This window comes from Heteronotia binoei, chromosome 8 (genome assembly GCF_032191835.1).
Source record: "Heteronotia binoei isolate CCM8104 ecotype False Entrance Well chromosome 8, APGP_CSIRO_Hbin_v1, whole genome shotgun sequence".
Lineage (NCBI taxonomy): Eukaryota > Metazoa > Chordata > Lepidosauria > Squamata > Gekkonidae > Heteronotia > Heteronotia binoei.
This window is the reverse complement of record NC_083230.1, coordinates 51,627,452-51,653,287: the sequence shown is the minus strand read 5'-3', so window position 1 is coordinate 51,653,287 and position 25,836 is coordinate 51,627,452. Positions and strand designations below refer to the sequence as shown.

At 42.5% G+C, this 25,836-nt stretch overlaps 1 protein-coding gene across 3 annotated transcripts in view; it reads right to left on the bottom strand.

The window, feature by feature from the left end:
* TRHDE (thyrotropin releasing hormone degrading enzyme) overlaps positions 1-25,836 on the bottom strand; it is a 450,694-nt gene that overhangs the window by 206,593 nt on the left and 218,265 nt on the right. For all 3 annotated transcript variants that reach the window (XM_060245085.1, XM_060245086.1, XM_060245084.1), the window contains exon 5: positions 11,787-11,900. In XM_060245085.1, the coding sequence (XP_060101068.1) occupies positions 11,787-11,900 (114 nt within the window). The remainder of the gene's footprint in view (positions 1-11,786; positions 11,901-25,836) is intronic.

The window sequence follows — 25,836 nt, the reverse complement described above, 5'->3', positions numbered from 1 at the left end:
CCTTAAGGCTCATGTGGATGCTTCATTCCAAACCCGTTTGGGCAGCGAGCCTATTTTGGCTCACCCGCAGAGCCTGATGGACCCAAAGCAATTCCAAATGGCTCTATGGGATCCCTGGCCCCCTGGTGATTCTCTTGATGATCTGGTTGATTCCTGGCATGGCTGACTCTCCAGAGCCATTGATGAGATTGCACCTTGGCACCCTCGTACTAAGCTGGCCCCGGAGCTGCGACAGCTGAAACGAGGACTCAGACAGTTAGAGAGGCAATAGTGGTGTACTTGAGATGAAGCGACTAGAACATCTTATAGAGAGTTTATGAGGTCCTATGAGATGGCAGTCAAAGCCACAAAGAAGACTTGCAAGGCAGGCCGAATGCTAAGGAATTAGAGATAGGCTGTGAGGCTTTTGCAAAAAATTTTGCAGACAAGGTCACGTCGCTCCGCCCCATGATTCCTGGCATGGCTGACTCTCCAGAGCCATTGATGAGATTGCACCTTGGCGCCCTCGTACTAAGCTGGCCCCGGAGCTGCGACAGCTGAAACGAGGACTCAGACAGTTAGAGAGGCAATGGTGGTGTACTTGAGATGAAGCGACTAGAACAACTTATAGAGAGTTTATGAGCTCCTATGAGATGGCTGTCAAAGCCACAAAGAAGACTTACCGGTACTTTGCGGCTAAGATTGCCTGTGCAAATTTGCACCCGACGCAATTGTTTAGGATGATTCGGAACCTGACAACACTGAGAAAGAAAGAAAGAAAGAAAGAAAGAAAGAAAGAAAGAAAGAAAGAAAGAAAGAAAGAAAGAAAGAAAGAAAGAAAGAAAGAAAGAAAGAAAGAAAGAAAGAAAGAAAGATTTTGAAAATTTTCAAAATCTAATGTCACAAGCTGGAGAAGCTGAAAAGAATCTTAAAAAACAACCGACTAAACATGAATTTCAAAAAAAGGTGAAAGAAATACAACATCAATTGAATTTGATACTTATGGAGGAGACGGAGATAAAATTGAGGTATGCTAGACAAAACTTTTTTGAACATGCCAATAAACCAGGAAGGTGGTTGGCTTATAGGATGAGAAAACAAAAGGCCAAAAGAATAATTATGACTCTGAAAGATAAGAATAATAAAGAGAAAACTCAAAAGCAAGAGATATGTCAAATCATGGAACAGTTTTATAAAAAGTTATATGAAGATAAGCAAGCACATAAAATAGATCTAGATTATATTAACCAAAATAATCTCAATAAATTGAAATGCAACTGGAGATTCAACTCACACACATCTGACAGGAGAATATGGGTTTTGTCTACCAGACTGTAAGGGACTTATGTGAGTACTAACAGCCACAACGTTGCAGCAGCACTCCATGTCTCTGGAAGAGTGCTAACCAGGAGAACAGATGGGTTTCCAGTCGCTCCGTGCGATCACCATCTCGGCCGCTGCAGCGGAAGAAGTTGCGCCACCAGGAACTATCCAGGCAAGTGGTTTCCAGCCTTGACCATAGAATCCATATGGGAAGGCTAACATCACCTGCAACTATCTTCCTGCAGTGCCGGACTCCATGACAGTGAAGCGGGAGGCTCACGTACTCAACAGATGTCACCTATGCATAAGGCAATCAAGCTTATCTTAGGCATGGATCCTGTCAGACTGCCTAAAGCCTTTGTCCAACGGAACCCAAGACAAAGGATGGTGCCAGTAGAGGAATGAAGAAGAGGAAAAACATCTTCACCCAGAGCCAAGTTTCTTTGTATAGATCAGGTGTTACCCTAGGTAGCAATTTGGCCATCTATTGTCACCTTTTAGATAAGTTTTGATAGCTTTTAATCACTCCCACCCCTATAATTTCACCCATTATTTCCCTTAATGGTTATCCTGGAGCCTCCTCCTTTTGGCCCATTGTTACCTGGAAGTCCAATCAGGTAACCAGGGCCAGGTCTGCTCAATGGCCAGGTATGGGCATCCCAATAAACTGGCCAGGTATTGGGCCAGGTATGCCCCAATAAACTGGCTATTGGCTACCGCATAAGTCCAGCCCTTATGGTCATTGCAGAGCCTCCCCTTTTTCTGAGGTCATGTACCAGCTGATCACATGTCATCCGCCCCTGCACCTCCCATCCCCTAAGAGCTCAAGGTAGTCCTTATAACCACAGTCCCAACTCCCCACAGGTGTGCATCTAGCAGTACCCCATTCCTGCTGCTTAGATACATCCCCGATTCTTGGCCAGTTGAGGGTCCCCTTTCCCCCAGTCCTCATTTGTCACCATTGGAGCTTCCCTTGAAGAAGAATTATCACCCTGTTTGTCCATCCTTATGTTACCTCTATGCATTTATCTCTATTTTTATTATTTATTTATTTATTTATTTGGGATTTATATCCCGCCCTTCCCACGGATGGCTCAGGGCGGCTTCCAACAATTAATCAAACTTAAAAATAAACAATTTCAAATGTAAAACAATTAAATAATTTAAACAGTTAAAACATTAAAACAGAGTAATGCAGTTTCCTATGAACAGATGGCTGTCCAGTTTCCTCAGGTTGTTATCCTAGCTAAATGTAGGCTAGATATAGGCTAGCCGGAAGAGGGTCGTCTTACAGGCCCTGCGGAACTGCGCTAAGTCCCGCAGGGCCCTCACCTCTTCCGGCAGCTGATTCCACCATACGGGGGCCATAACGGAGAAAGCCCTTTCCCTGGTGGCTTTCAGGCGGGCTTCTTTTGGCCCGGGGATAGTGAGGAGATTTTGTGTTCCTGACCTCAGTGCTCTCTGGGGAACATGTGGGGAGAGACGGTCCTTCAGGTAGGCAGGTCCCAGGCCATATAGGGCTTTAAAGGTAATAACCAGCACCTTGTACCGGACTCGGTATATCACTGGAAGCCAGTGCAGGGTCCGAAGACCCGGCTGAATGTGTTCCCACTTTGGGAGACCCAATAACAGCCGGGCCGCGGCATTCTGCACCAGCTGCAGTTTCCGGGTCTGAGACAAGGGCAGCCCCATGTAGAGGGCGTTGCAGTAGTCCAACCTTGAGGTGACCGTAGCATGGATCACTGTTGCTAGGTCGTCGCGCTCCAGAAAGGGGGCCAGCTGCCTTGCCCGTCTAAGATGAAAAAATGCGGACTTGGCAGCGGCTGCTATCTGAGCCTCCATCTTTAAAGAAGGCTCCAATAGCACCCCCAAGCTCCTGACCCTGTCCGCCGCCATAAGCGGCGCACCATCAAAAGCCGGCAGGGGGATCCCCCTCCCCGGGCTGCGGCGGCCCAAGCAAAGGACCTCTGTCTTCGTAGGATTTAACTTCAGCCCACTCAGTCTGAGCCACTCAGCCACGGCCCGTAGTGCCTGGTCAAGGTTTTCCGGGGCGCAGACAGGCTGGCCATCCATCAGCAGATAGAGCTGGGTTTCATCAGCATACTGGTGACACCCCAACCCATACCTTCGGGCAATCTGGGCAAGGGGCCGCATGTAGATGTTAAATAACATCGGGGAGAGAACCGCCCCTTGGGGCACACCACAATCAAGTGGGCGCCTCCGAGACAGCTCCCCCCCAATTGCGACCCTTTGTCCCCGACCTTCCAGGAAAGAGGAAAGCCACTGTAAGGCCAACCCCTGAATCCCTGCGTCGGCGAGGCGGCACGTCAGTAGCCGATGGTCGACCGTGTCGAACGCCGCCGACAGGTCTAACAACATCAGCACCGCCGAGCCACCCCGATCCAGATGCCGTTGAAGGTCATCCACTAAGGCAACCAACACTGTCTCCGTCCCGTGTCCCGGGCGAAAGCCGGACTGAAATGGGTCGAGGACGGAAGTGTCATCCAGGAAGGTCTGTAACTGCTTCGCCACTGCCCTCTCAATAAGTTTACCCAGAAAGGGCAAATTTGAAACCGGCCGATAGTGTGTCAATTGGGCCGGATCTAGAGATGGCTTTTTTAAGAGGGGTCAGACCACAGCCTCTTTAAGTGGCGTTGGAAAGTGCCCTTCCGTTAGGGATCTATTTATGATATCCCGCACGGGATATCTAAGGTCCCCCTTGCAAGATTTAATAAGCCAGGAAGGGCATGGGTCTAATTTACAAGTTGTTGGGCGAGCAGATACAAGAATCCTGTCAACTTCCTCCAGACTGAGGGGGTCAAAGCCATCCAGTATATAATCCGAGGACAGGCTCGGGGCCTCAGGTTCGCTAACTGTCTCCAAACTGACAGGGGAGTCGGGGCGGAGTGATGCGACTTTATCCGCAAAAAATTTCGCAAAAGCCTCACAGCCTATTTCCAATTCAGTAGAATTTAACCTGCCTTGCAGCAGCGTAATAAGTCCTCTAATTACGTCAAATAATTGTGCCGGGCGCGAAGTTGCGGATGCAATCTTAGCCGCAAAGAATGCCCTCTTTGCGGATTTGATTGCCATCTCATAGGCCTTCAAACTCTCTCTATAAGATGCTCGGGTCACTTCGTCTCGAGTACGCCGCCATTGCCTCTCTAGTCGTCTGAGCCCCCGCTTTTGTTGCCGCAGCTCCCGGTTAAACCAGGGCGACGGTTTCGGGCGGGGGCGCAGAGGGCGCCTGGGTGCGATCTCCTCGATGGCCCTGGAGAGCCCATTGTTCCAGGACTCTACCAGACCATCCAGGGAATCACCAGTGGGCCAGGTATCCCGTAGAGCCGTTAGGAACCGTTCCGGGTCCATCAGGCTCCGCGGGTGAGCTAAAATACGCTCTCCGCCTAAACGGGTTTTGGGTGATACCTCCATACGGGCCTTGAGGGCAAAGTGATCTGACCATGGCACTGCTTCCATAGCAATATCAGTCACTGATATTCCGGCCGCAAAGACCAGGTCTAACATGTGTCCCGCCTGATGGGTGGGTGTTGTAACAACTTGGGAGAGTCCTAGTGTCGCCATGGATGACACCAGGTCCATCGCCTGGCTGGATGCCGCGTCATCGGCATGGACATTGAAGTCACCCAAGACCAAAAGCCTTGGGTGCTCCAACGCCCAGCCCGCCGCGGCCTCCACCAGGGATGGTAAGGCGCCGGCCGGTGCGTTAGGCGGTCGGTACACCAGCCAGATCGCCAACCCCTCCCCAACATCCCACATCAGGCCAACACATTCAACACCCGGAATCTCTGGAGCCGGAAGAGCCCTAAAGGAGTAAGCCTCTCGTATGAAGAGTGCCACCCCGCCCCCCCGCCCGCTAGTCCGTGACTGGTGAAAGACCGAGTATCCCGGGGGAACGGTCTGGGAGAGAGCTACCGTCTCCCCTTCGCGCACCCAGGTCTCGGTCACGCAAGCCAGGTCCATATCCTGTTCAATCAGGAACTCCTGCAGGACAGAGGTCTTATTATTAATGGACCTGGCGTTGCATAACACCAGTGACGGAGGCGAGTAATTCAACCTGGCCCCACTACCTGTCACCGTCGAGATGGGACGAAGGCTGGAAGGGGGTCGAGCACTGTTGTGTCTCGATCTCCTTCCTTTATAATGCTGCCTCGTCCCACCGTCATATCTTCCCCTCCCCAGGAGCACTGGAATCCCCAGGCCGTTCATCTCCAATTAATGTCCCCTTAAATTGATGGAACCGTCCAGCTACCCTCTCTTCCGCCCCCTCCTCCCAGCTGATCTATCTATTTTAACTAATCTGCCATTTACTAATCAGCTATTTTAACTAAATCCCCTCTAAACTTCTCAACAATTATTAGCTAAATTTAAATTAATTTAATCTACAGGCTTATTAATTATAAAACCCTCCCCAATAATTATCTTCCCTAATCAATTTGCCACAGATCAATTTTTAATTTCAGAAGCTCCTTAATCATAAAAACCCTCCCAATAAATTCTTCCTTAATTAATTTGCTATAATCAACTCTCACTTTAGCCAATAAATAATTTCCAATTTAAATAGCCTATAACCACAACTAATAATAAATAATATCTCTCAATTGGCAGTTCAGATCTGATGGGACAAGGGTTGGGGGGACAGAGGGATGTAAACAGTTGAGTAACAAGCAATGATTTTAAAGTGCTAATGCCTTTGAGCAATGGTTTTAAAGTGCTAATGCCTATGAGTGCAGTTCTTATTTTTGCCGTGTTCTTATCCTTTTCCTTCTGGCGTACTGGTGTCCATATGGAGCCTGCTTCTTGTCGAGCGGTAGGGGGGGGGGGTTTGCCGAAAAATAGATAGCTGGGTAAGGGTCATTGGAATGTTCTTATGTTGGTCAAATGGCCGACTGGCCGACCGGCAGACTCGGGCAACTCTCCGTGCAGACTCAGGGGGCCCGGCGGGTATGAGCCCTTCTTCCCACGGCCTCCGCCCTAATCCGCCTGTCAGCAACTCAATTCAGCCCTTCCAATGTTCTTCAGACCCTTCAGTCACCAATCCGTCCCACACTTCCCCCAGTCAAAGTCACACTCCCATACAGGGAGGGGGTGAGGGGGACAGTTAGTCCGGCGTTTCTATTATCTCCCCGGCTCACAGTTCAAACTCACGGCTCGGCTCCTCCAACCTTCCACTTCGCCTCTCAGCCTCCGCGACCGCCTCAAAGATGTCCGGGTACGGTCCGGTCGGCTCGGCTCCTCCACCTCCGCGTTCACTTCAGTTGCGCCCGGTTACGGCCCCGGCTGGCTCTGCTCGCTTCTCCTGCGGCACACACACCGCCCACAGCAGGTCCCGCCGCCGCTGTCGCCTTCCCACTCTACTCCGCGGCACGGCGCGACTCGGCCCGAGCACCACAGGCAGGTTAGTTCGTTTCAAGGGGGGGGAGGATGGATTGATGGTCTTCAAAATCCTCACCTCCCTTTCTCAGCTGCTTGTCCCTCCGTCTAGGTTAGAAAATGAGTAGCTTGGCTTAGCTTGTATGGCGGTGAGAGCTGTTTCTCAAGGAGCTCTAGCGCTAGGGCTCCTCCACCGCCGCCATCTTGCACCTAATTTTAAGTTTAAGAGTCGAGGTGGCAGTGAAACGTCAGCTCTTTATTGACTACATAGGGCCAACTTATAGACACATCAGGGTTAGGTCTGTATGTATGTTATATGAGTCTATTGTCTTGTATGTGTGTTCTATACTTTCTGTAATAAATTCATGATTGTTTTACTTAATTAGTGTCCTTGGTAAATTTAGTAATAATTTCTGGAAGTGGAATCCTGTATACATAGATTCTAGACCCTTTTTAAACCAAAGGTGCCCACCTGTCAATTCCCCAACCTCTTTTGAGGGCATTTTGGCTTACAATTTCACTGAATGTTTCTTCTCTTTTAATCCCTGAAACAAATGAAATATAATCCTTCGCCAAATCAGAGATAAGGCATACAAGAGGCTAATACGTATTTTGGTTGGTTTCAGGATGCCATCCAGACAAATTCCACTAGCAATTAAAATACAAAACCAAAAACTGTAACAAATATTTAAGCTTTGAAATTTAAATACTCGTGACAGGATTGGAATTTCTAGAATTTCTTTCCCTCAAGCTGTAAAAAAATATAGAAAAATTTTCATTTGTCAAGCCAACAGCATATATAAATTTACCTATATATCTATCATATTCAAATGCAAATAGATTTATTCTCAGGTTCACACAGAAAGTTTTCTTTCTTTGCCTGAAAACAGAAAAATAATACTAGACACTTATTTCAGTGAGCAGTTACTAGGAGGAAATGTTGCACCCCATGTGGTATTAATTAAAAGTTTCCTTTTTAGTTTGTTTGGAGCCCTTAACTGAGAAGAGAGAGATGAAAGGGTATTTTTGAAAGGAAAGTGAGAAAATGAAGTCATGTCTCTCTCCATGCTGAGACAGCATGGTATTATGTTGGGCTAGAAGGATTGGACAGGCTGTAGTGCCAATATTAGATGCCAAAATAATAATGAAATAAATCAAAACAATCCATGTTTTAAGTCTATTTCTAGAACTTTTTCCCCGATGTGCCTTTTGAGTCTCAGAAAGTGTCAGAACATTTTTACTGAAGGAGATAAACACTTTGGCGAGCAGTTTTAAGTCAAAGATATGCACAAGCTTAATCACAGCCTTCCTTATTATTATAATCCTGTCTATGAAAGAGATAGGAAATATACACCAATCATCAGGGTCTAAAGCTGTGTATTTTGAGATTCTCCAAGAATTTAGTTTAATGAAGTTTTAGTTTAATGACTTATCATTAATATTTATTTTTACACTTAAAAAAGCTTACTCAGAACAAGAGTTTAAAAAGAAAATGATAGTATGCATATATTTCAGCATTAAGCCAGTTTCAGTTTCCAAGAGAAATGACAGAATCATCCAGAGAATTGGAATGCTATACTGTGATGAATTGCTTTCATTCGTTAAAGGAAAGATGAAATATACTTACATGACTACTGATATTCTACAGGTAAACTTCTATTGAAAGGTCTCTCCCACTTATCTCCAGTAACTATGATCATCATGACTGTTTTTTTAAGGGATTATGATTTTTTTTAAAAAGAGAGGCAACTATGGGAAAGATAAAGCAGCCCTTTTCTAAAATACCCTAATCAAGGGAGGAGAATTCAATGTGACTGCCAACACTGATGTAGTCTGCACTGACTCATCCAATAAAGTTGTCAGCACGGCCAAACTTTTATAAAGTGAGAGGATAGGAGAAGGCCACTGAGCCCTGTGAAATGCTTTCTCAGCTTTGAGTAAGGTAGTGACTGCTAAAGCATTTGATACTTGGTATTTTATGGATGAAAAGGAAAATCACTCACCAGGAATTGCTTTTGTCATAGTCTTCTCTACTTTGTTCCACTAATGCAGACATTAAAGGACAAAAAGCATGCCACGACCCCAAGATCTCTCTCTTGGTCAGTCTCTGCCAGTTCACACCCCATCAACTTGTATTTGTAGCTGGGATTCTTGGCCCCAATGTGCATTACTTTGCACTTGGCCACATTGAACCGCATCTGCCACGTTGACGCCCACTCACCCAGCCTCAACAGATCCCTTTGGAGTTCCTCACAATCCTCTCTGGTTCTCACCACCCTGAACAATTTAGTGTCATCCGCAAATTTGGCCACTTCACTGCTCACTCCCAACTCTAAATCATTTATGAACAAGTTAAAGAGCATGGGACCCAGTACCGAGCCCTGCGGCACCCCACTGCTTACCATCCTCCACTGCGAAGACTGCCCATTTATACTCACTCTCTGCTTCCTATTACTCAGCCAGTTTTTGATCCAGAAGAGGACCTGTCCTTTTACTCCATGACTCTCAAGCTTTCTAAGGAGCCTTTGATAAGGAACTTTATCAAAAGCTTTCTGGAAGTCAAGGTAAACAACATCTATCGGGTCTCCTTTGTCCACAAGTTTGTTTACCCCCTCAAAGAAACGTAACAGGTTAGTGAGGCAAGATCTTCTCTTACAGAACCCATGCTGAGTCTTCCTCAATAACCTGTGTTCATCAATGTGCCTACTCATTCTGTCCTTGATAATGGTTTTTACCAACTTTCCTGGTATTGAAGTCAGACTGACTGGCCTGTAATTTCCTGGATCTCCTCTGGAACCCTTTTTAAAGATGGGGGTGACATTTGCTACCTTCCAGTCCTCAGGAACAGAGGCAGATTTCAATGAAAGATTACAGATTTTTGTTAGAAGATCCACAAGTTCAACTTTGAGTTCTTTCAGAACTCTCGGATGTATGCCGTCCGGACCCGGTGACTTATTAGTTTTTAATTTGTCTATCAGTTGTAGGACCTCCTCTTTTGTCACCTCAATCTGACTCAGGTCTTTCAACACCCCTTCCAATATTAGTGGTTCTGGGGCGGGCAAACACTTCTCATCTTCCACGGTGAAGACGGAGGCAAAAAATGCATTCAGCTTCTCAGCCATTTCCCCATCCTCCTTCAGTAATCCTTTTACCCCATGGTCATCCAAGGGCCCCACTGCTTCCCTGGCTGGTTTCCTACTTCTAATATATTTGAAGAAATTTTTATTGTTGGTCTTTATGTTTTTTGCAATATGCTCCTCATAGTCCCTTTTTGCCTGCCTGATCACAGTCTTGCATTTGATTTGCCACTGCCTGTGTTCCCTTTTATTAATCTCACTTGGACTGGTTTTCCACCGCTTAAAGGAGTCCTTCTTACCTTTTACAGCTTCCATTACTTTGTTTGTTAACCATGCTGGCCTCTTCTTATACCTGTTTGTGCCTTCTAAACATGCCTTGCCTCCCTCTTTCTAGAGCTCTTTTTTTCCCACAATGACCCTAATTCCTGCTAAGATAAGAGTCATTGGAAAAGACAACAATGATACAAGACATTGAAGGTAAGAGGAAAAGACAAGGACCCAACATGAGATTGATTGACTAAATCGAGGAAACCCCAGGCCTCAGTTTGCAAGACCTGAGTGAGGCTGTTAACAATAGGATATTTCAGAGGTCATTAACTGATGGCATGCAGCATGTACACACATGATGTTAACATGAAAATGATCAAACACTGTACAAATATTCAGAAATATCCTATGCAAATCAAAATGTAGCCATGGCCAGTACTGATGCCAGGACATGAATTTCCATTATACGTAGTAGAACTCTTGTAGAATGCTGAACCACTTAATATTATAGGGTTTTGAACCTGTTATCATTTAAGCAATTAATTTTATATTGGTTACTATTTTGTTCAGTCTTTTTAAAAACATTTGCCAGCCACAGAAGTTTGGCTTTTGCATATTTTAACTGCACATATTTAATGTATATACACAGTATGTATGCAATTTCATTAAAACACCTCATTCAAGTCATTTGAAATTCATCCTTCTTCTGTTTTGGACTATTATGATTCAAGATACTGCGAATTTCATTTACATAGAAATGAATGTTAAATTCATTTAATAGCAATTCTGAAATATGCCCTCTTTTCAAGATATCTTCTAAGACAAAATTATGCTGTTTTTGTTAAAATGATTATGGGCAGAACAAATGACTGGTACAGGAAAGATAAAAGTCAGATTATGGCCAATGTAATCTATGACATTTCACTATGCTAAAATCATCAAGAGCTGCCAGATTCCATTGCATTTATAATTAGAAAGGCTTCATTGTAATTCAAAATGTGTAATTAAAAAATCCCTTTAAATAATAACTTTTATTACAATGGTTTGCTTAGGTGAATCAGGAAGATGTCAGCTTGGATCACATGTCAGGCAGGTGTCAGCTTAGATCAGAGAGTTATTTTTTTCATAGTACAATTGTTTAATAAAAATATAACTGTGTGAAAATGCAAGAAAGTAACCTTTAACAAAAAAATTACCTCAAAAACAGCTGATTCCTGTACTTAAAGGTATCATAAAATACATTTCCCAAGCTACAAAGTATAGTTTCTATAATTTTTAAAATGAATATTTTGAATTATTTCTATCAGTGTTGCAACTTAAATGCAATGTAGTAATAATTCAAGAATCCTACAGAGTGGATTTTTGGGGAGAAACAGAATTTTCAAAAAAGTATGTTGTTCTATCACACTACCATTCATATCTGAAATGATCACAAATCAGGAGATACTACTAACTTTAGCTTTAGTTTATGACAGATATGATCTTATTTCTTTTTCAGAAAATGGCAGACTGCACTTTTGGAACACTGTCAAATGATTTCACACCAACTGACTTTGCTTTATTGAACACTTGCATACATCATTTGCTATTTTCAACTATTTGTCCATCCAGTATGGTCTGTTCTACTGGCAGCATCTCTCCCACTAATCCAGCAGTTTAAGAGGCAAACAAATTCAGTTCAGTTCAGTTTATTTTGATACATGATCAGCTCGGGGAAAATACAATTTTTTTAAAAAAAAATATGCTTACCATATTCCAGCCAGGATAAAGATAATCAGTTCCAACAAATTCAAAATAGTGAGCAAAGCCTTCTTTCAGCCACACGTCTTCCCACCACACTGGAGTCACAAGGTCACCGAACCACTAAAAGAGAAGTTCTGTTAAATGTTTATAAAGTGCCATTTATTCACATTCTATTTTTAAAATGAAGTTAAACAAACTTCTACAAATACCGATTCCAGAATCACTGCACAGATTAGAGATGACACAGGCCAATCTTATCTTACTAACATTAAGAGATCTGTCAACTTATCTTCCCAGCAATTCGTAAGGGAAAACAGTTAGACTGAAGTCCAGTAGCTTCTTAGAGACCAACAAGATTTTCAGGGTATGAGCTTTTAAGAGTCAAAGCTTCCTTCATCAGACATAAGTAAAAAAGCAGTAAATGTTGATGGAAGAATATTCATACATTCCTGCATGAGGTTTTGCCAGTCGAAACTGATGCCTTGAGTTGTTATTAGTACTGGATGGTAAAAAGGCTCCTTTTCCTGTCTTTTAAAACTCACAGGACTAAAAAACAGCATGGTGGTGATGACTAAAGTTTCATCATAATTTATTTATAACCACATAGACCCACAAGAATGAGAGTTCTATTTATTTTATGTAGTTTATACCCCACCCTCCCCGTGAAGCAGGCTCAGGGTGGCCTACTGGGTTTAAAATTCAGACAAATTAAAAATCAAAATTCATATTAAAACCAAAATACAATTATCACTAAGGTAATGCACACTTCCGCTGAAATAAGACACACAGTAGAGTCATGGGATGCTGAGCTCACTAGGTTGAGCTGACGGCAGGGGAGGCCAAGATGGAAAATTTGGACACCTCAACCCAAAGCCTGGCAGAACAGCTCCAGCAGAATTGCAATAAATCCTGCAGGGCCCTAATCTCAGATGCTGTTCTGCCAGGGTGGGGCCAGAGTTGAAAAAGCCCTGACACTAGTTGAGGCCAGTTGGATGTCCTTCAGGCCAGAAATAACCAGAAGATGTTGATCACTTGAGGGTAGTGCTCTGCGGGGCACATATGGGAAGAGACAGTCCCTGAGATATGCAGGTCCGTGGCCACAAAGGGTTTTAAAAGTTAACATTAGAATTTTGAACTGTATCCGGTACACTACAGGCAGCCAGTGTAGCTGACAGAGCATCAGCTGGATGTCAGCCTGCACAGGTATCACCATCAGTACACGTGCCACCGCGTTCTGCACCAGCTGCAGTTTCTGGGTCAAGTTCAAGGGAAGCCCCATGTAGAGTGTGTTACAATAACCAAGTCTAGACATGACCATTGCATGGATCACTGTAGCAAGGTCGGGATACGTATCAGGAGATTCTGGGAGATGGGAGGAAGGCTCTGGGAGAGGGGAGAAAAGAAGCACAATTGAACACCAAAGTGAGTTCTGAGTAAACTGACATTGCATTTAATGGGACTACGCTCCTTTTAAATTCCTTCCCTTCATTGGAAATAATGGAGGATGGTGGCACCTCCCTTTTAGGCTCATACAATTGGACTCCCTGGTCCATTCTTTTTGAAACTTTGGGGGGGGGGTGAGGAGAGGCATAAGCAACTATGCTGAAGATTTGGTGTCTCTGTCTCAAAAAAAAAAACCCAGCTTCCCCAGGAACCCCAGTTATCCATGGAATAATTCTCTATTATACCCTATGGGGACTGGTTTCCATAGGGTAAAATTGGGTCCCCAGTGGCCATCCCTCAACTGGGGGGAGAAGCTCCAAACCAGAGGATTCCCTGCCGCCCACTGCAGAATGGCAACCCATATATATATATATATATATATATATATATATATTTTTCAGCTAGATGAAATCCATGACAAGTGCTACAGAATTTTGAACTCTTTTATATTTTGAGCATTCAAACATGAGATAAACATTATATTGTTTTACTTTCTGAGCATTTCTGTTTAGCTCTTAAATTAGGCAAATTATGAACAAAATGTATTCTGCTAACTTTTCTAATGGCTGCCCTAGTCAAGGAGTCTAAGCAGGAAGATGCCCTTGAGTTGATCTCAAAGTGCAGCATGGATTTCCAGAAATCCTCCCCAGAATAACACAGGGAGTTCAGCTTTGATCAGTGAACAGTCCACAGAATGAAGCCCCACTTCCCATGCCAGAGAGATGAACAAACTCCCTTATTCAGTTTTTACAGATCTCCCAGCATCACATTTGTTTTGGCCTTTGATATCCTATTTAGTTACTCTTTAGTTAATATGCTGATAAAGTGTTCCTCTGTCATCACCTGCAGGTTTTAGCTTTCAGGGCAAATGGTTATCTACTAGATACACTAGACAACCTCTGTGAAATTTCTATTACAGGCCACAACTTGTTACAGTTAAATACCTATCAAAGAAATCAGAGGAACCAGAAAGTTTTTTAAAGTGAATCTGTAGCTTAACAAGGGATACCCTTAAATCTTGTTACATTACAGAAAAGAATTTTTATTTATTTATTTATTTGATTCTATTTATATCCCGCCCTCCCCGCTGAAGCAAGCTCAGGGCGGCTCGCAGTATAAAACCACAACAAACAATTAAAATCCATACACAATATAAAATTACACATTCAATAATTAAAACAGTCAGAATAATTTGGTGCTAGTCTCTTTGATGTTATATAATTTCAATGGCAACAGTATTTCTGCAATTTCCCTACAATACAAGGCTCAGCGTCAGTTGAAAGCCAACTGGAAGAGAGTAATCTTACAGGCCTTGCGGAACTGGGCGTGGTCCCACAAGGCCCTCACTTTCTCTGGTAGTTGATTCCACCAGTAGGGGGCTGCAATCGAGAAGGCCCTCTCTCTAGTGGTCTTTAATTTGGCCTTCTTCAGCCCAGGGATTCCTAATAGGAAAGATACACTAAACTATGCTTGCCAATAAAAGTTTTGGTCTCTGCAAGCAGAACAAAGAACTATCAGCACAAACCTAACCAGAGTTATACCCTGCTTAGGTCCACTGAAGCCAGTGGGGTTTAGAAGAATCTAATACTGTTTACGATTGCAAAGTATAATTCTTAAATTTCCAGTATGGTTTCTGACTCTTCTTAACTTCATAGTCAGTCCTATCCAACTTGCAGGTATTACAAGAATGTTTGAGTCATCAGGACAATGGCACATCTATGCATGTTTCTAGGAATGCAAACAGTCAATTAACAGGTATGACTATGTGATTATTTAAATTATTTCTATGTGATTTTCTATGTTATTAAAATTTTCTCTCTGTTAATTGCAGGATAGGTTCTTTTATCTTTTTTTTTAGTTTTAAACAATTTATTGGTAGCATATGGTTACAAAGCTTATCTATTTCTTAATTTTTTCTTTTTTTTCACATTAACCCATATGACATTTCCATCCCCCCTCCCTCCAATGTTGACTTCCCCGAGGTTATAAGTTCAAATCCATACTAAAGGCACTTCTGATTGCTCAAAGTTCCGTATATATATTCTTACAACTAAAAAAATGTCCAATATTTCTTTACTTTCCAAGTTTTCTCCATATATCCTTTAAATTTTCTCCACTCCCTTTTGAATATCTCTAAATCATAGTCTCTTAGTGTTCTGGTTAATTTGTCCATTGCCCACCCGCCCCTGCTTTCCCACAGCATTATGTTGCTTCCATGCACCTCCCAGATTCCTCCACCCTTTACCACTATATTTCCCAAACCTGCTTTTCTTTGATTGGGAAAGATTACAGCAAAAGTACAGTGGCACCAATGTTCCCTCTAAGCTGCAGTCTTGTGAGCAATAAATCTACTTTGTATTAAAGTTGTGTGCTACTGCATAAATTATTGTGCTCTGGGGGCTACTTTTACTGAGCTAAGACAAATATGTGTGAGCTGGAGGCTAAAAATCTCTGAGCTAGCTCACACCAACTCAGCTTAGAGGGAACACTGAGTGGCACCTATATGGATGGGGAGGTCCAGGTGCCATTGATCCTCTTGCCCATCTTGATACCATTTCCCCTGCCCCAGTTCCCAGTGGTAGTTATTCCCCCCCTCCCATAAGGATTTTTGAAGACTGACATATTGTTATGATGTTACAACATGCTAGCAATCTGCTTAATAGGTTCCTTGAACTCTCAGCTTTCAATATTTTTTTTAAGGCTCTGGCCTGCATCTTTGAAAGGAGGTCAGTGGGTAAAAACAAAATGACTATCCCTGGGCCGAGAGAGGTCAAACTCCAAAACACCAGAGTACGGGCCTTTTCAGCTGCGGCACCTGCACTGTTGAACCAGCTTCCGGAGGAAGTGCGGGCCCTGCGGAACCTCGACCAATTCCACAGGGCCTGCAAGACCGCCCTTTTTAGACAAGCCTATGGTGACACTGACTGCTGAGTTGCATGATACAAAGAACCGCCATCTATTAAATATAAGAACACTCATATAAGATTGTCTAAACTGGCAGAACCAGCGCTATAATAGTTTTATTACTGCCAGATATATTTATATATATATATAGTGTAATGTAAATTATGTATTTTAACTTAACTGACTGGTTTTTATATGTTTAATTTTAATTGTTAAATTTAAAGTTTTATTATTTATGTTAACGTGTAAATTGTTGTTAGCCGCCCTGAGCCGCCTAGGCGGGGAGGGCGGGATAGAAATAAAAGTTATTATTATTATTATTATTAGGCTTCTGATTTATAACTCTGAAACAAAACAGGCTAGAAACTTTTGGTTATTCAGAAAACCCAACATGACACATTTTTATAACAATATGCCAGCACAAAGGCTGGTAATTACTGGATAGTGTTTTGTTGTGACATCGAAAAGAATGTAATTGCATGTAGGGATTGGCAGTTCACAAAGCAAAATCCATGCCAAATTTGGCTAACTCCAAGATACAGAAGCAATGTTTGGTGAAGCATGCACTCCACAGACATTCTCCAAACTTTGGGGGTGGGTCCAGGAAATGGAAACATCTCCTGGAAAACCTGGTGTTGATGCCAGCAAACTCCCAGGCAACAGTGGGGGTGGAATTCTCTCCAGTCTTGGAAACACCAATTGGGGTTTGACAGGCAATGCTGGCTGCCAATCAGAAACCTCCTATTCAGCTCAAAGGGATCTGAAAACTATATAAGGCACAGTCTCATGTTCCTTTGCTGGGAATCTGCAGTGAATAGGAGAGGATCAATATCGTATCTGTGAATTTGCAATTCATGTCACATGGAAGCTGATCAGATTCAACTTTGCTAGGCAAGAAAGGGAAGGGAAGAGGATTGCTTTGTTCTTAGTTCTATGTGGGCCACATGACCTGCATTTTTAGCTCATGTTGAGTTCTGAAGAGGAACTGGATTTCAACATCCATCCTCCTTTTGTCAATAAACTTTCTGGTCCGTCTGTGGTGTGTTTGTTGGATACATGTGTCATGCCCAGCCAGGCCTTTGCTTTGATTCCAGTGTGGCTAGTTTCTGTTACTTCTGGGTTTCTCTCTCCTGGGGGCTTTGGTGTTTGTGAATCGGATGGTGGGGTTTACTTGGTATCAGGTGGTGGGTTTACTTGGTGGTGTCTCAGCTGAGGGCTCACACATTTACACACATTTGCACCCAGGTCCGGGCCGCCTGCTAGGCAAATTAGGTTATTGTCGAGGGCACCAGACACCCAGGGATGCGGAATTGCCTCCTCTTCACCCCACCTCAGCCTCCATGCCCTCCTCCCCCCTCAGCAGCATGGCCCAGCACCCTTCAGGGGCCTGCTGCAGGCCAGCACTGTTGGGGAGGCAGCTCTCTCATGTGCATGTTTGAGTCAGCCCCTAGCCAGGGGGATGCTCCTCCTGGAGTCCCCTGGCTCTGTGCCTTCCCTGGTTGTGCCTCCTTCCAGCAGCCTCCCGATGTGCCACTGGTGCCTTGCTGGAACTGGCCACAGGAACTGGCTGCTTACACATGCCTGGACCTTTTGGTAGCATAATGCCATCATGCCACCAAAATTATGGAAATTCCTCCCCAGTCATCTGCCAGTGGGTGAAGATTTTTCTGGTTTGTCAGTACCTGTTATTGTCCCTCTTCCACCCTGTTTTGTTTTAATTGTTTTTAATTGTTATGTTTTAATTGTTATGTTTTAAAGCTGCTGGGGATCCAGTTTGCCGGAAAGGCAGTTTAAACATTTTAAATAAATAAAGCTGCCTGATGGCCATATTAGTGCTTTATCCTTAACACTGGCTTTAATTAGATGCAATTAAAAAGCCCTGTGGTGAAGAATGGTAAAGCTGCAGTACTACTGTCGAAGCTCTCTGCTCACAACCTGAGTTCGATCCCGGTGGAAGCTGGGTTCGGGTAGCTGGCTCAAGGTTGACTCAGCCTTCCATCCTTCCGAGGTCGGTAAAATGAGTACCGAACTTGCTGGGGGGGGGGGGAAATGAAGATGACTGGAGAAGGCAATGGCAAACCACCCTGTAAGAAGTCTGCTGTGAAAACGTTGTGACGTGACATCACCCCAGAGTCGGAAACGACTGGTGCTTGTGTAGGGAACTACCTTTACCTTTTAAAAAACAGATTTTTATAAAGCAGATAAGAACAAGGACAATTTTAGAGTTGCCCTTAAAACCTTTATAAAATAGATTTCCAATGGCATCTTGAAAATCAACATAAAAGTACAGTTCCTGAACTGTTTTATCAGCAGGCCTTAATTGACCCCTTCTCTAATAAATTGTATAATCCTATCTTTAAAGATCCAGATTTTGCATTTATAACACACTGTACCAAATTCTACCAATTAACTGCAGACTGCCTATTTGTTTGTTTCAGTTTTTATTCTGCACTCCGCACAAGCAGGCTCAGGGTGGATCACAACAAACAGTATACAATAGTTCAGTAGATTTAAATGGTGAAAACAGTATAAATTCAAAAACAGGCAGCCATTGACTGAACTGTGGCAGTTTCAGAAGCTACAGCAGCTGGGCCATAAGAGATCTTCTCCAGGCCTGGCGCTGGCCTTTCCAGCACCCGAGGCCGAAAGCTGCCCCCCGGCCACTTTTTCTTTCTTTTTACTTTTTTTCGTGCGTGCACAGCTTGTGCGCCCCCCCCCCCATTCTTGACTCGCTCCCGCTTTAAAGTGAGAGAGGGCTAGGAACCCCCCCCCCCTCACCTCACAAGGCTTGCAAAAGCCTCAGCAAGGGTGGGGAGACAGCAGGCATTCGCTGCCATACCACCTCCCCTGACTTTGTTGATGCTGGGGGGTGTGGCAGCAGTGAGGTTGTGGGCAGGGAGTTTTGGCGAGGTGGGGAGGCCAGGAGCAAGCTCTGAGTGCACCCATTTTCTTCCCAACCTTCCGGAGGCTTTGAAGCCTCCACAAGGTCAGGAATTTAGTGGCGCTGGACGTGGCGGGAGAGGGGGTACCTCTTGGCACCCCTAGGCCTCTGGCACCCCAGACAGCTGCCTAGTTGGCCTATTCCCATGTGCCGGCCCTGATCTTCTCAATCTGGGCTACTTAGAAGTGGGAAAGTTCAGCAAAGGAAGCCAACTTGATTAGATGCCTGCCGCCTCACCCAAAGGCCTGGTGGAACAGCTCCGTTTTACAGGCCCTGCAGAATGGTAGAATGTCCAGCTGGGCCCTGATCTCAAGTGGAAGTGTGTTCCACCATCCTGGGGCCAGGGCAGAAAATGCCCTGGCCCTGATTGAGGCTAAGCAGACATCTTTTGGTCCAGGGACAGCCAGCAGATATTGGTTGGCCAAGCATAAAGCTCTTCAGGATACATATGGAAAGAGGCACACTTTCCAACAGCTTGATTGCCACAGATGTTGGTGAATGCCTATATATTTTAGTTCATTTTAATAAAAGGCTTAGATTATTTTAATTTAAAGACAATTTTTTTATAGTACAAAAATGTTTTATTTCACAGGCAAACACAAATCATATATAAGGAACTGACAAATCAAATTGAAACAATGTCAGATCCGTATAATCAAATACGTACCTCAACATCAAATGATTTCACTCAGATCACATTCTACTCTTCAGTGTTATGAACATCCTTTCAAAAATTTGTTTTCCTTGTATTTTCCTTCTTTGAGGTTATGAAATAAAATTTACCTTTAAGAGTTTTAAGAGCCATTTACCTTTAAGAGCTGCATATTTTTATCTACACAATTCACACTTGTGTACATGTTTAGATCCACTGAAGTGGCAGAAGGTTAAATCAAGCTAGCGGGGCACAGAATTGCAGTCTTATATGTTTCATATTTTAATAAATTCAGTTTATCTCCCACTTCTATCCCTACCATCACCACAACTATCACCACCCTATATACCATAAGACCCACAGAGTATGATAACAGCAAATAAATGCATAGGATGCCGAACAATGATGCTGTTATGACATTTTTCAAGGCGTTAGTCCAGAAAAGTGGGAAGTATTTATAATTGCTTATGTCTGATTTTTGTTTATGATTTACTATTATTTACTATGTCTGATGAATTTAAAAGGTAGATTAAGATGGGTAGCAGGACCAGATCTACATGTTTTTTTGAGAGGGGGCAAAATTAAAAACTGATGCCTCTGTATGGGCCCATTCTATCTTATAAGCGCACAGAATAGAATGGACTCCGTACCCAATCTGCGGCCCCCCTCCAGCAACACCCGGATCAAGCGCCCCCTCTGCTCCCCCCTAGATCCAGCCCTGATAGCTAGCCGTGCTATATCTAAAGAAGTGAGCAGTGACTCATGAAAGTTTATAACCTACCACAAATTGTGTAAGTCTTTACGGTGCTACTGGACTCTTACTCTTTTACTACAATTTAAAAAGTGGCCTTATTTTGGTAGGCAATAGATTTTTTTTAAAGTACAAATTATTAATTTCTTGAAAACTAATTAACTAATGGAAATTTATTTACAAATCAATGGAATTCATGCATGACAGGTGGCACCCTAGAACAGACATTTCTTCTTCTCTGATACACAGGAGGAAATGCCTCCTCTGATATGGTATCTGCTGTGACTCATGGATACATAATTGAAAAACAGGGACAGATTTCATAACTATTCTTCTGTTTATATACAAATGTCTGCATATTGGATCAATGAACTGATCGATTACTTAATTAACTAAGATTTCTTAAATTAAATACAGTCTAAATCACAGCCTACAGTAGCCAAATAAACTTACTGCAATTTCACTTAAAGCCTAAGTCAATATGAACACTATGCAAAAGCCATCAAATACAATGAAGCAGAGGCATATTTATGTCCTTAAGCCATGCACACATTAGAGAAGGAATTAAACACATTCAGAAGTAGAAGAAAAATTCATTTCAATACATTGAGAAATTAATATTTAACTACTTATATGTTAAAAGATTTGTAGCTAACTAGAAGCTACCATAAAAAAGATACATTGAATAGATGGAAACTAGAGGGTAAAAAACTTCACACAAGACATGAGACATACATTATCTTTAAAAGGAAAGTCACTAGCTACTAAAATAATTAACCTAAGAATGGATGGGGAAAGATTCGGTTTTTTCCATTTTCCATCCAATGTGGCTCTCAAGATATGCACCCGCACTTGCTGGAAGGTATATGTTTGAAGCAGAAATTACTAGGCACAGTTTTGTGTTCTATGTCAGGAAGTCAGTTTAACTGGTCATAGTATTTACTTTTAGCCTTGAAAAACATGAATCTGAGTGAAGGGCTATAAGAGAACTAGAGTGTTTTTCCCCCTACCATCTATAGCAAAACCCAGCAGGAGGTTGGGGGGGGGGCTCTCAGACATCTTGATCCCAGCAAATGACAGGTATGAAATTGGTAAGACGGTGTTTTAATTAAATCAAGTTGTACTACAGCAGGCATATGAAAGCATCAGATTGTCACAGAATCCTTGATCAGCCAGAATTGGAAGGTAGCTTAAAATCCACAACTAATAAAAAAGAACCTGTAACTTACTAATGAAATGGAAAATGGCTGTTATATTGTGTCCACTTGAGTAGAAGCAAACACAGTTGAACACAGATTTTTGAGTATGTCTGTACGAAATGGGGTTAACATAATTTTAAACATAATGTATTTAATCACAGAAAGTGATGAGCCCGAACATACATGGGGCCATATTTGTGGCTGTGGGTCACGAAGTAAGCCAAATAGGACTGATTCTCCTTCCTTCCCTCAGCTCCAAGGTTGAGCAAGGAGCCTGGTATGCTGGCTCTGGCAGCAGCCCCAACCTACCAATCAGGTACTGGGCCTGGCTGGGGGGAATGGGCCCTCCAGGAGGACCGAGAGAGTGGAGTCTACACTCAGGTCCACCCCTCCTCTATTTAGCCAGCACTGCTGCCAGGTCCACTCACAGTTGGCTCCAGCTTTCACAGAAGGTATTTGCAGCGAAGATCACTGGAGACCCGAAGGTGGCAGCTTAACTGGGAATGCACAGTGGTGGCATTCTTTGGCAGCATCATTCTTCGGCCACAGCAGTGTGTTTGGCAGCAACCCACTTTGCAGCAGCTGCTGCTACTGCAATGACTGCAGAGCTAAATGGGACCATAGAGGAAACTGAAGCACAACTAAGGGGGAAAAATTCTCTCCCCATGTTGTATATTATAAATCTAATAAACTATATCTAATAATTGTAAGTGTTGAATTTTACTGAAAATTTTAATATACAACACTTACAAAACTTATGCAAAATCACACAAAAACATTTTCACCATCAATCACAATACATATTCTATAGACTTTCCACACAATACTCCATATATCAATAGATAACTTATACCAAATTCAAACACAGGTCCAGGTTCCAACAGGAATAATGATAGCCCAACAGACTGCCAGTCCTGTTTACTCCACTTCTGATCAAATCCTTTGTCCAGGTATATTTCGCTGTACTTTTGTCCATTCACTCCTGTTGATACATGTGGTGCTCAACTGTACGCTGTTGTTCCTGTGTGACTCAGTATCTCTTAAAACACGGAATTTTCAATTTATTATATTCACCTAGAAGTCAACAGTAATCTCACATAATTTTATTCTGTGGATTGCCATAGCCTCTAATTCCATCTGGCTAATGTGACTATTGTGAATGGACAAAAGTACAGCAAAATAGACCCTGGAAAAAGGATTCTATCCGGAGCAGAATAAACAGGACAGGCAATCCATTGGGCTATTATTCTTACTGTTGGAACTTGGACCTGTTTTAATTTGGTACTTTATAAGCTATTAATTGATGTATGGCATATTGTGTGGAAAGACTATTGTAGTATATTACGATTCAGTAAAAATTCAGCACTTATAATTATTAGATATAGTTTATTAGATTTATATTTCCTAGAGTCTCGGGGAAAGAGTTTTTTTCTTTGACTGCAAAGACCGGGGCAGCAGTGTGAGAGCTGCAAGGGTTCATCTAAGTGGTCCTTTTACTCTGCATTCCCTGCCTCCTGCCATTAATAGTTTCTCCCTCCTTTTTCTTTGGGAGTTGCAATTTGTTCAGGAGCTCATAATAAACAGCTGCAAATTGAATGCTGGAGGATATATGATCCAGGGGCCCCAAAAAGAGTTGCGAATCCCCACTTAAAAGGCTATGCCCAGAAGTTGCAATTACATATAATTTAAAACAGAAAATATCTAATCACAGAAAATTGCTAAACTATGACCAAGAAAACCCAAAACTCTATATGTGAGGCCCAGACGTTAATCAGAGATTACATGATACAAATTAAAAATTACTCCTTTCTTCTTCTGTTCAGCCAATGTATAAAATTCTAGTCCCAATTGCTTATTCCATAAAAAATTATAGTCCTTTTGTCTAATATGCACTTCTTGTAAACAAACTATATTACAATTTTGTTTTTTTATCCAAAGAAATGTTGCCCTTTTTTGTGGTGAATTTAGTCCGTTTACATTCCAAGATATTAATTTGTAATCCATCATGGTGCAAATTCTTTATTTTCTCCATAAAATCTACGCCATTCCTATGTGTTTATAATTGTAACCCTTTTCCCTTTAAGTTCAAAGCTCAAACCTTCTGGTATTATCCATCTATATCTCATTCCATTGTCACATAATTTTTCTGTCAGTTTTTTATATGCATTCCTGTCAGTTAACACTTGTCTTGGCAACTCTTTCATAATTCTTATCCTACTACCTTCCACTATCAATGTCTTTTCAAAATTTTTGTTCATGATTTTTCGCACCATTTCTTTTGTCATAAATCTTATGACCACATCTCTTGGCAGATTGTTCTTTTTTGCATAGAGTGAATTCACCCTATACATATAATCATACATATTTCTATTCACTTCAGGATCTCCCTCCAAAAATTCTGCAATTATTTTTATTATGTATTCTTTCAAGTCAGATTCTTTATCTTCTGGTACACCTCTCAGATGAATCTGTGTCTCCATCAACTTACAGTCATGTATTATCACCTTTTCTTGTAATTTTAATAAGGTGGAATCATGTGTTTTCACTCTCTACCACCTCCTGTACTTTTTTTGTTATTACTACAGTCGCATTTCTGAGATTCTCTATCTCTTTTTTTAATTCTTTTTTTGAGCACTCAATATCCTTTCTTATTTCTTTTTTAGCGACAGTAATCATTTCTTTCACCCCCTTCATTATCCTGGCTTCCATTGCATCTAGTTGGGCTTGCATTTTCTCCATTGAAGCAGACCTAGTACGAATTTGCTTCGGGTCTGACATGTAAAAAAAGATCGAAAATTTTTATCTCACCAAATTAAATTTGGACCATCAGGTTTAATAGAGTGAAGCTTGCCCTTTCCAATGAACCCAATTTTGTCATCCTCTGGGCCTAACAAGCTCAAATATTAATGTTTAAATTTTTTATTTTCCCCAAAATGGCGGATGCAACTTTTCTTTCACTTTAAAAATTTTTCCTTCTTTTGCCTTTATCCAATTCAGATCTTCTTCACCACTGTCCAATAGTCCTTATTTTAAAATTACCAACTCAATTAACTCCACCAATTTTTAATGTCCCAGTCACTTTAAAAACGATGTTAAAACTTTGTCCTCCCAACAATGGTCACTGACATTTCTCTCTGATATTATAATCCTAGAGTAGGCTGTTTACTACTTTTACTTCCTTCTTCTTCCCTGGTACTTCCTGCTTTTCCTGCCACCAAGTCATGTTTCGCTGGTAGAGAAATCTCGCAATGTCTGACGTACTTCCTGTGTTGACTATGAGTGCTGCAGATCTATGACAATGGGGCTACTTCCTCAACCGCAGATAGACAAAACAATAAATTCCTTTCTCCTTTTAGCACTGTCCTTAAAATTTACAAAGTTCAAATTTAGCCCCTTTTCTTCTCCTCCTTTCAGGCTTCCATTATATCCAACTCCCACATTTTAATTTTGCTTTGTTTAGCTATAGTTAGTCCCAGAGTGAAAAGATAGCGATCAATACCTTTTTTTTTTTTGTAGTTTATCCAAATCGACACCAGTCTTTTGTAGATTAGATGTTTAAAGTTGTAAAAAGAAGACTCGGATCCTGTCGAGCTTAAGTCAAATAAATGACTCTGGAAACTTCTGTAGATGATGAATATGCAACTTCTCTCCGGAGATCCCTCAAAGCAGCCCCCTCTGGGACTCTCTTTCAGCCAAGGTAAGTCTCCTCAAAGTATCTGTGCATATCTTGGACAATTCTCTAGCTGAGAAAAGTAGGCAGAAGGCATTAGTTTGCCTTTTACTACCCTGAACAGAAGTGCAGGCCTGACCCCGTTAAGGAAAGCAGCTCAGCTCGCCATTTTCCAATCCTGGAAGTCCTAAAATTGCAATCCTTTTAAACACCATTATCTTCAAAAATAGACGTTATTCAGTTCCAAAGAAGCTTTGAATCCTGGTGAATTAAGTCAATTTAATGACCCCAGAAGTCCTCTGTAGATGTTGGAATGCAAACCTTCTCCAGGGACCCTTCAAAGCCAAAAAAGGAACCCCACTGGAATTCCTCGTCAGCCAAAGTAAATCCCCTCAGAATTTAATATGCATGTCTTGGGCTTCTCCCTGCCTGGGAGAAGAAGGCAGCAGGCGTTAGGATCGCCTTCTCTGCCCAGAACAGAGGCTCTGGTCTACTC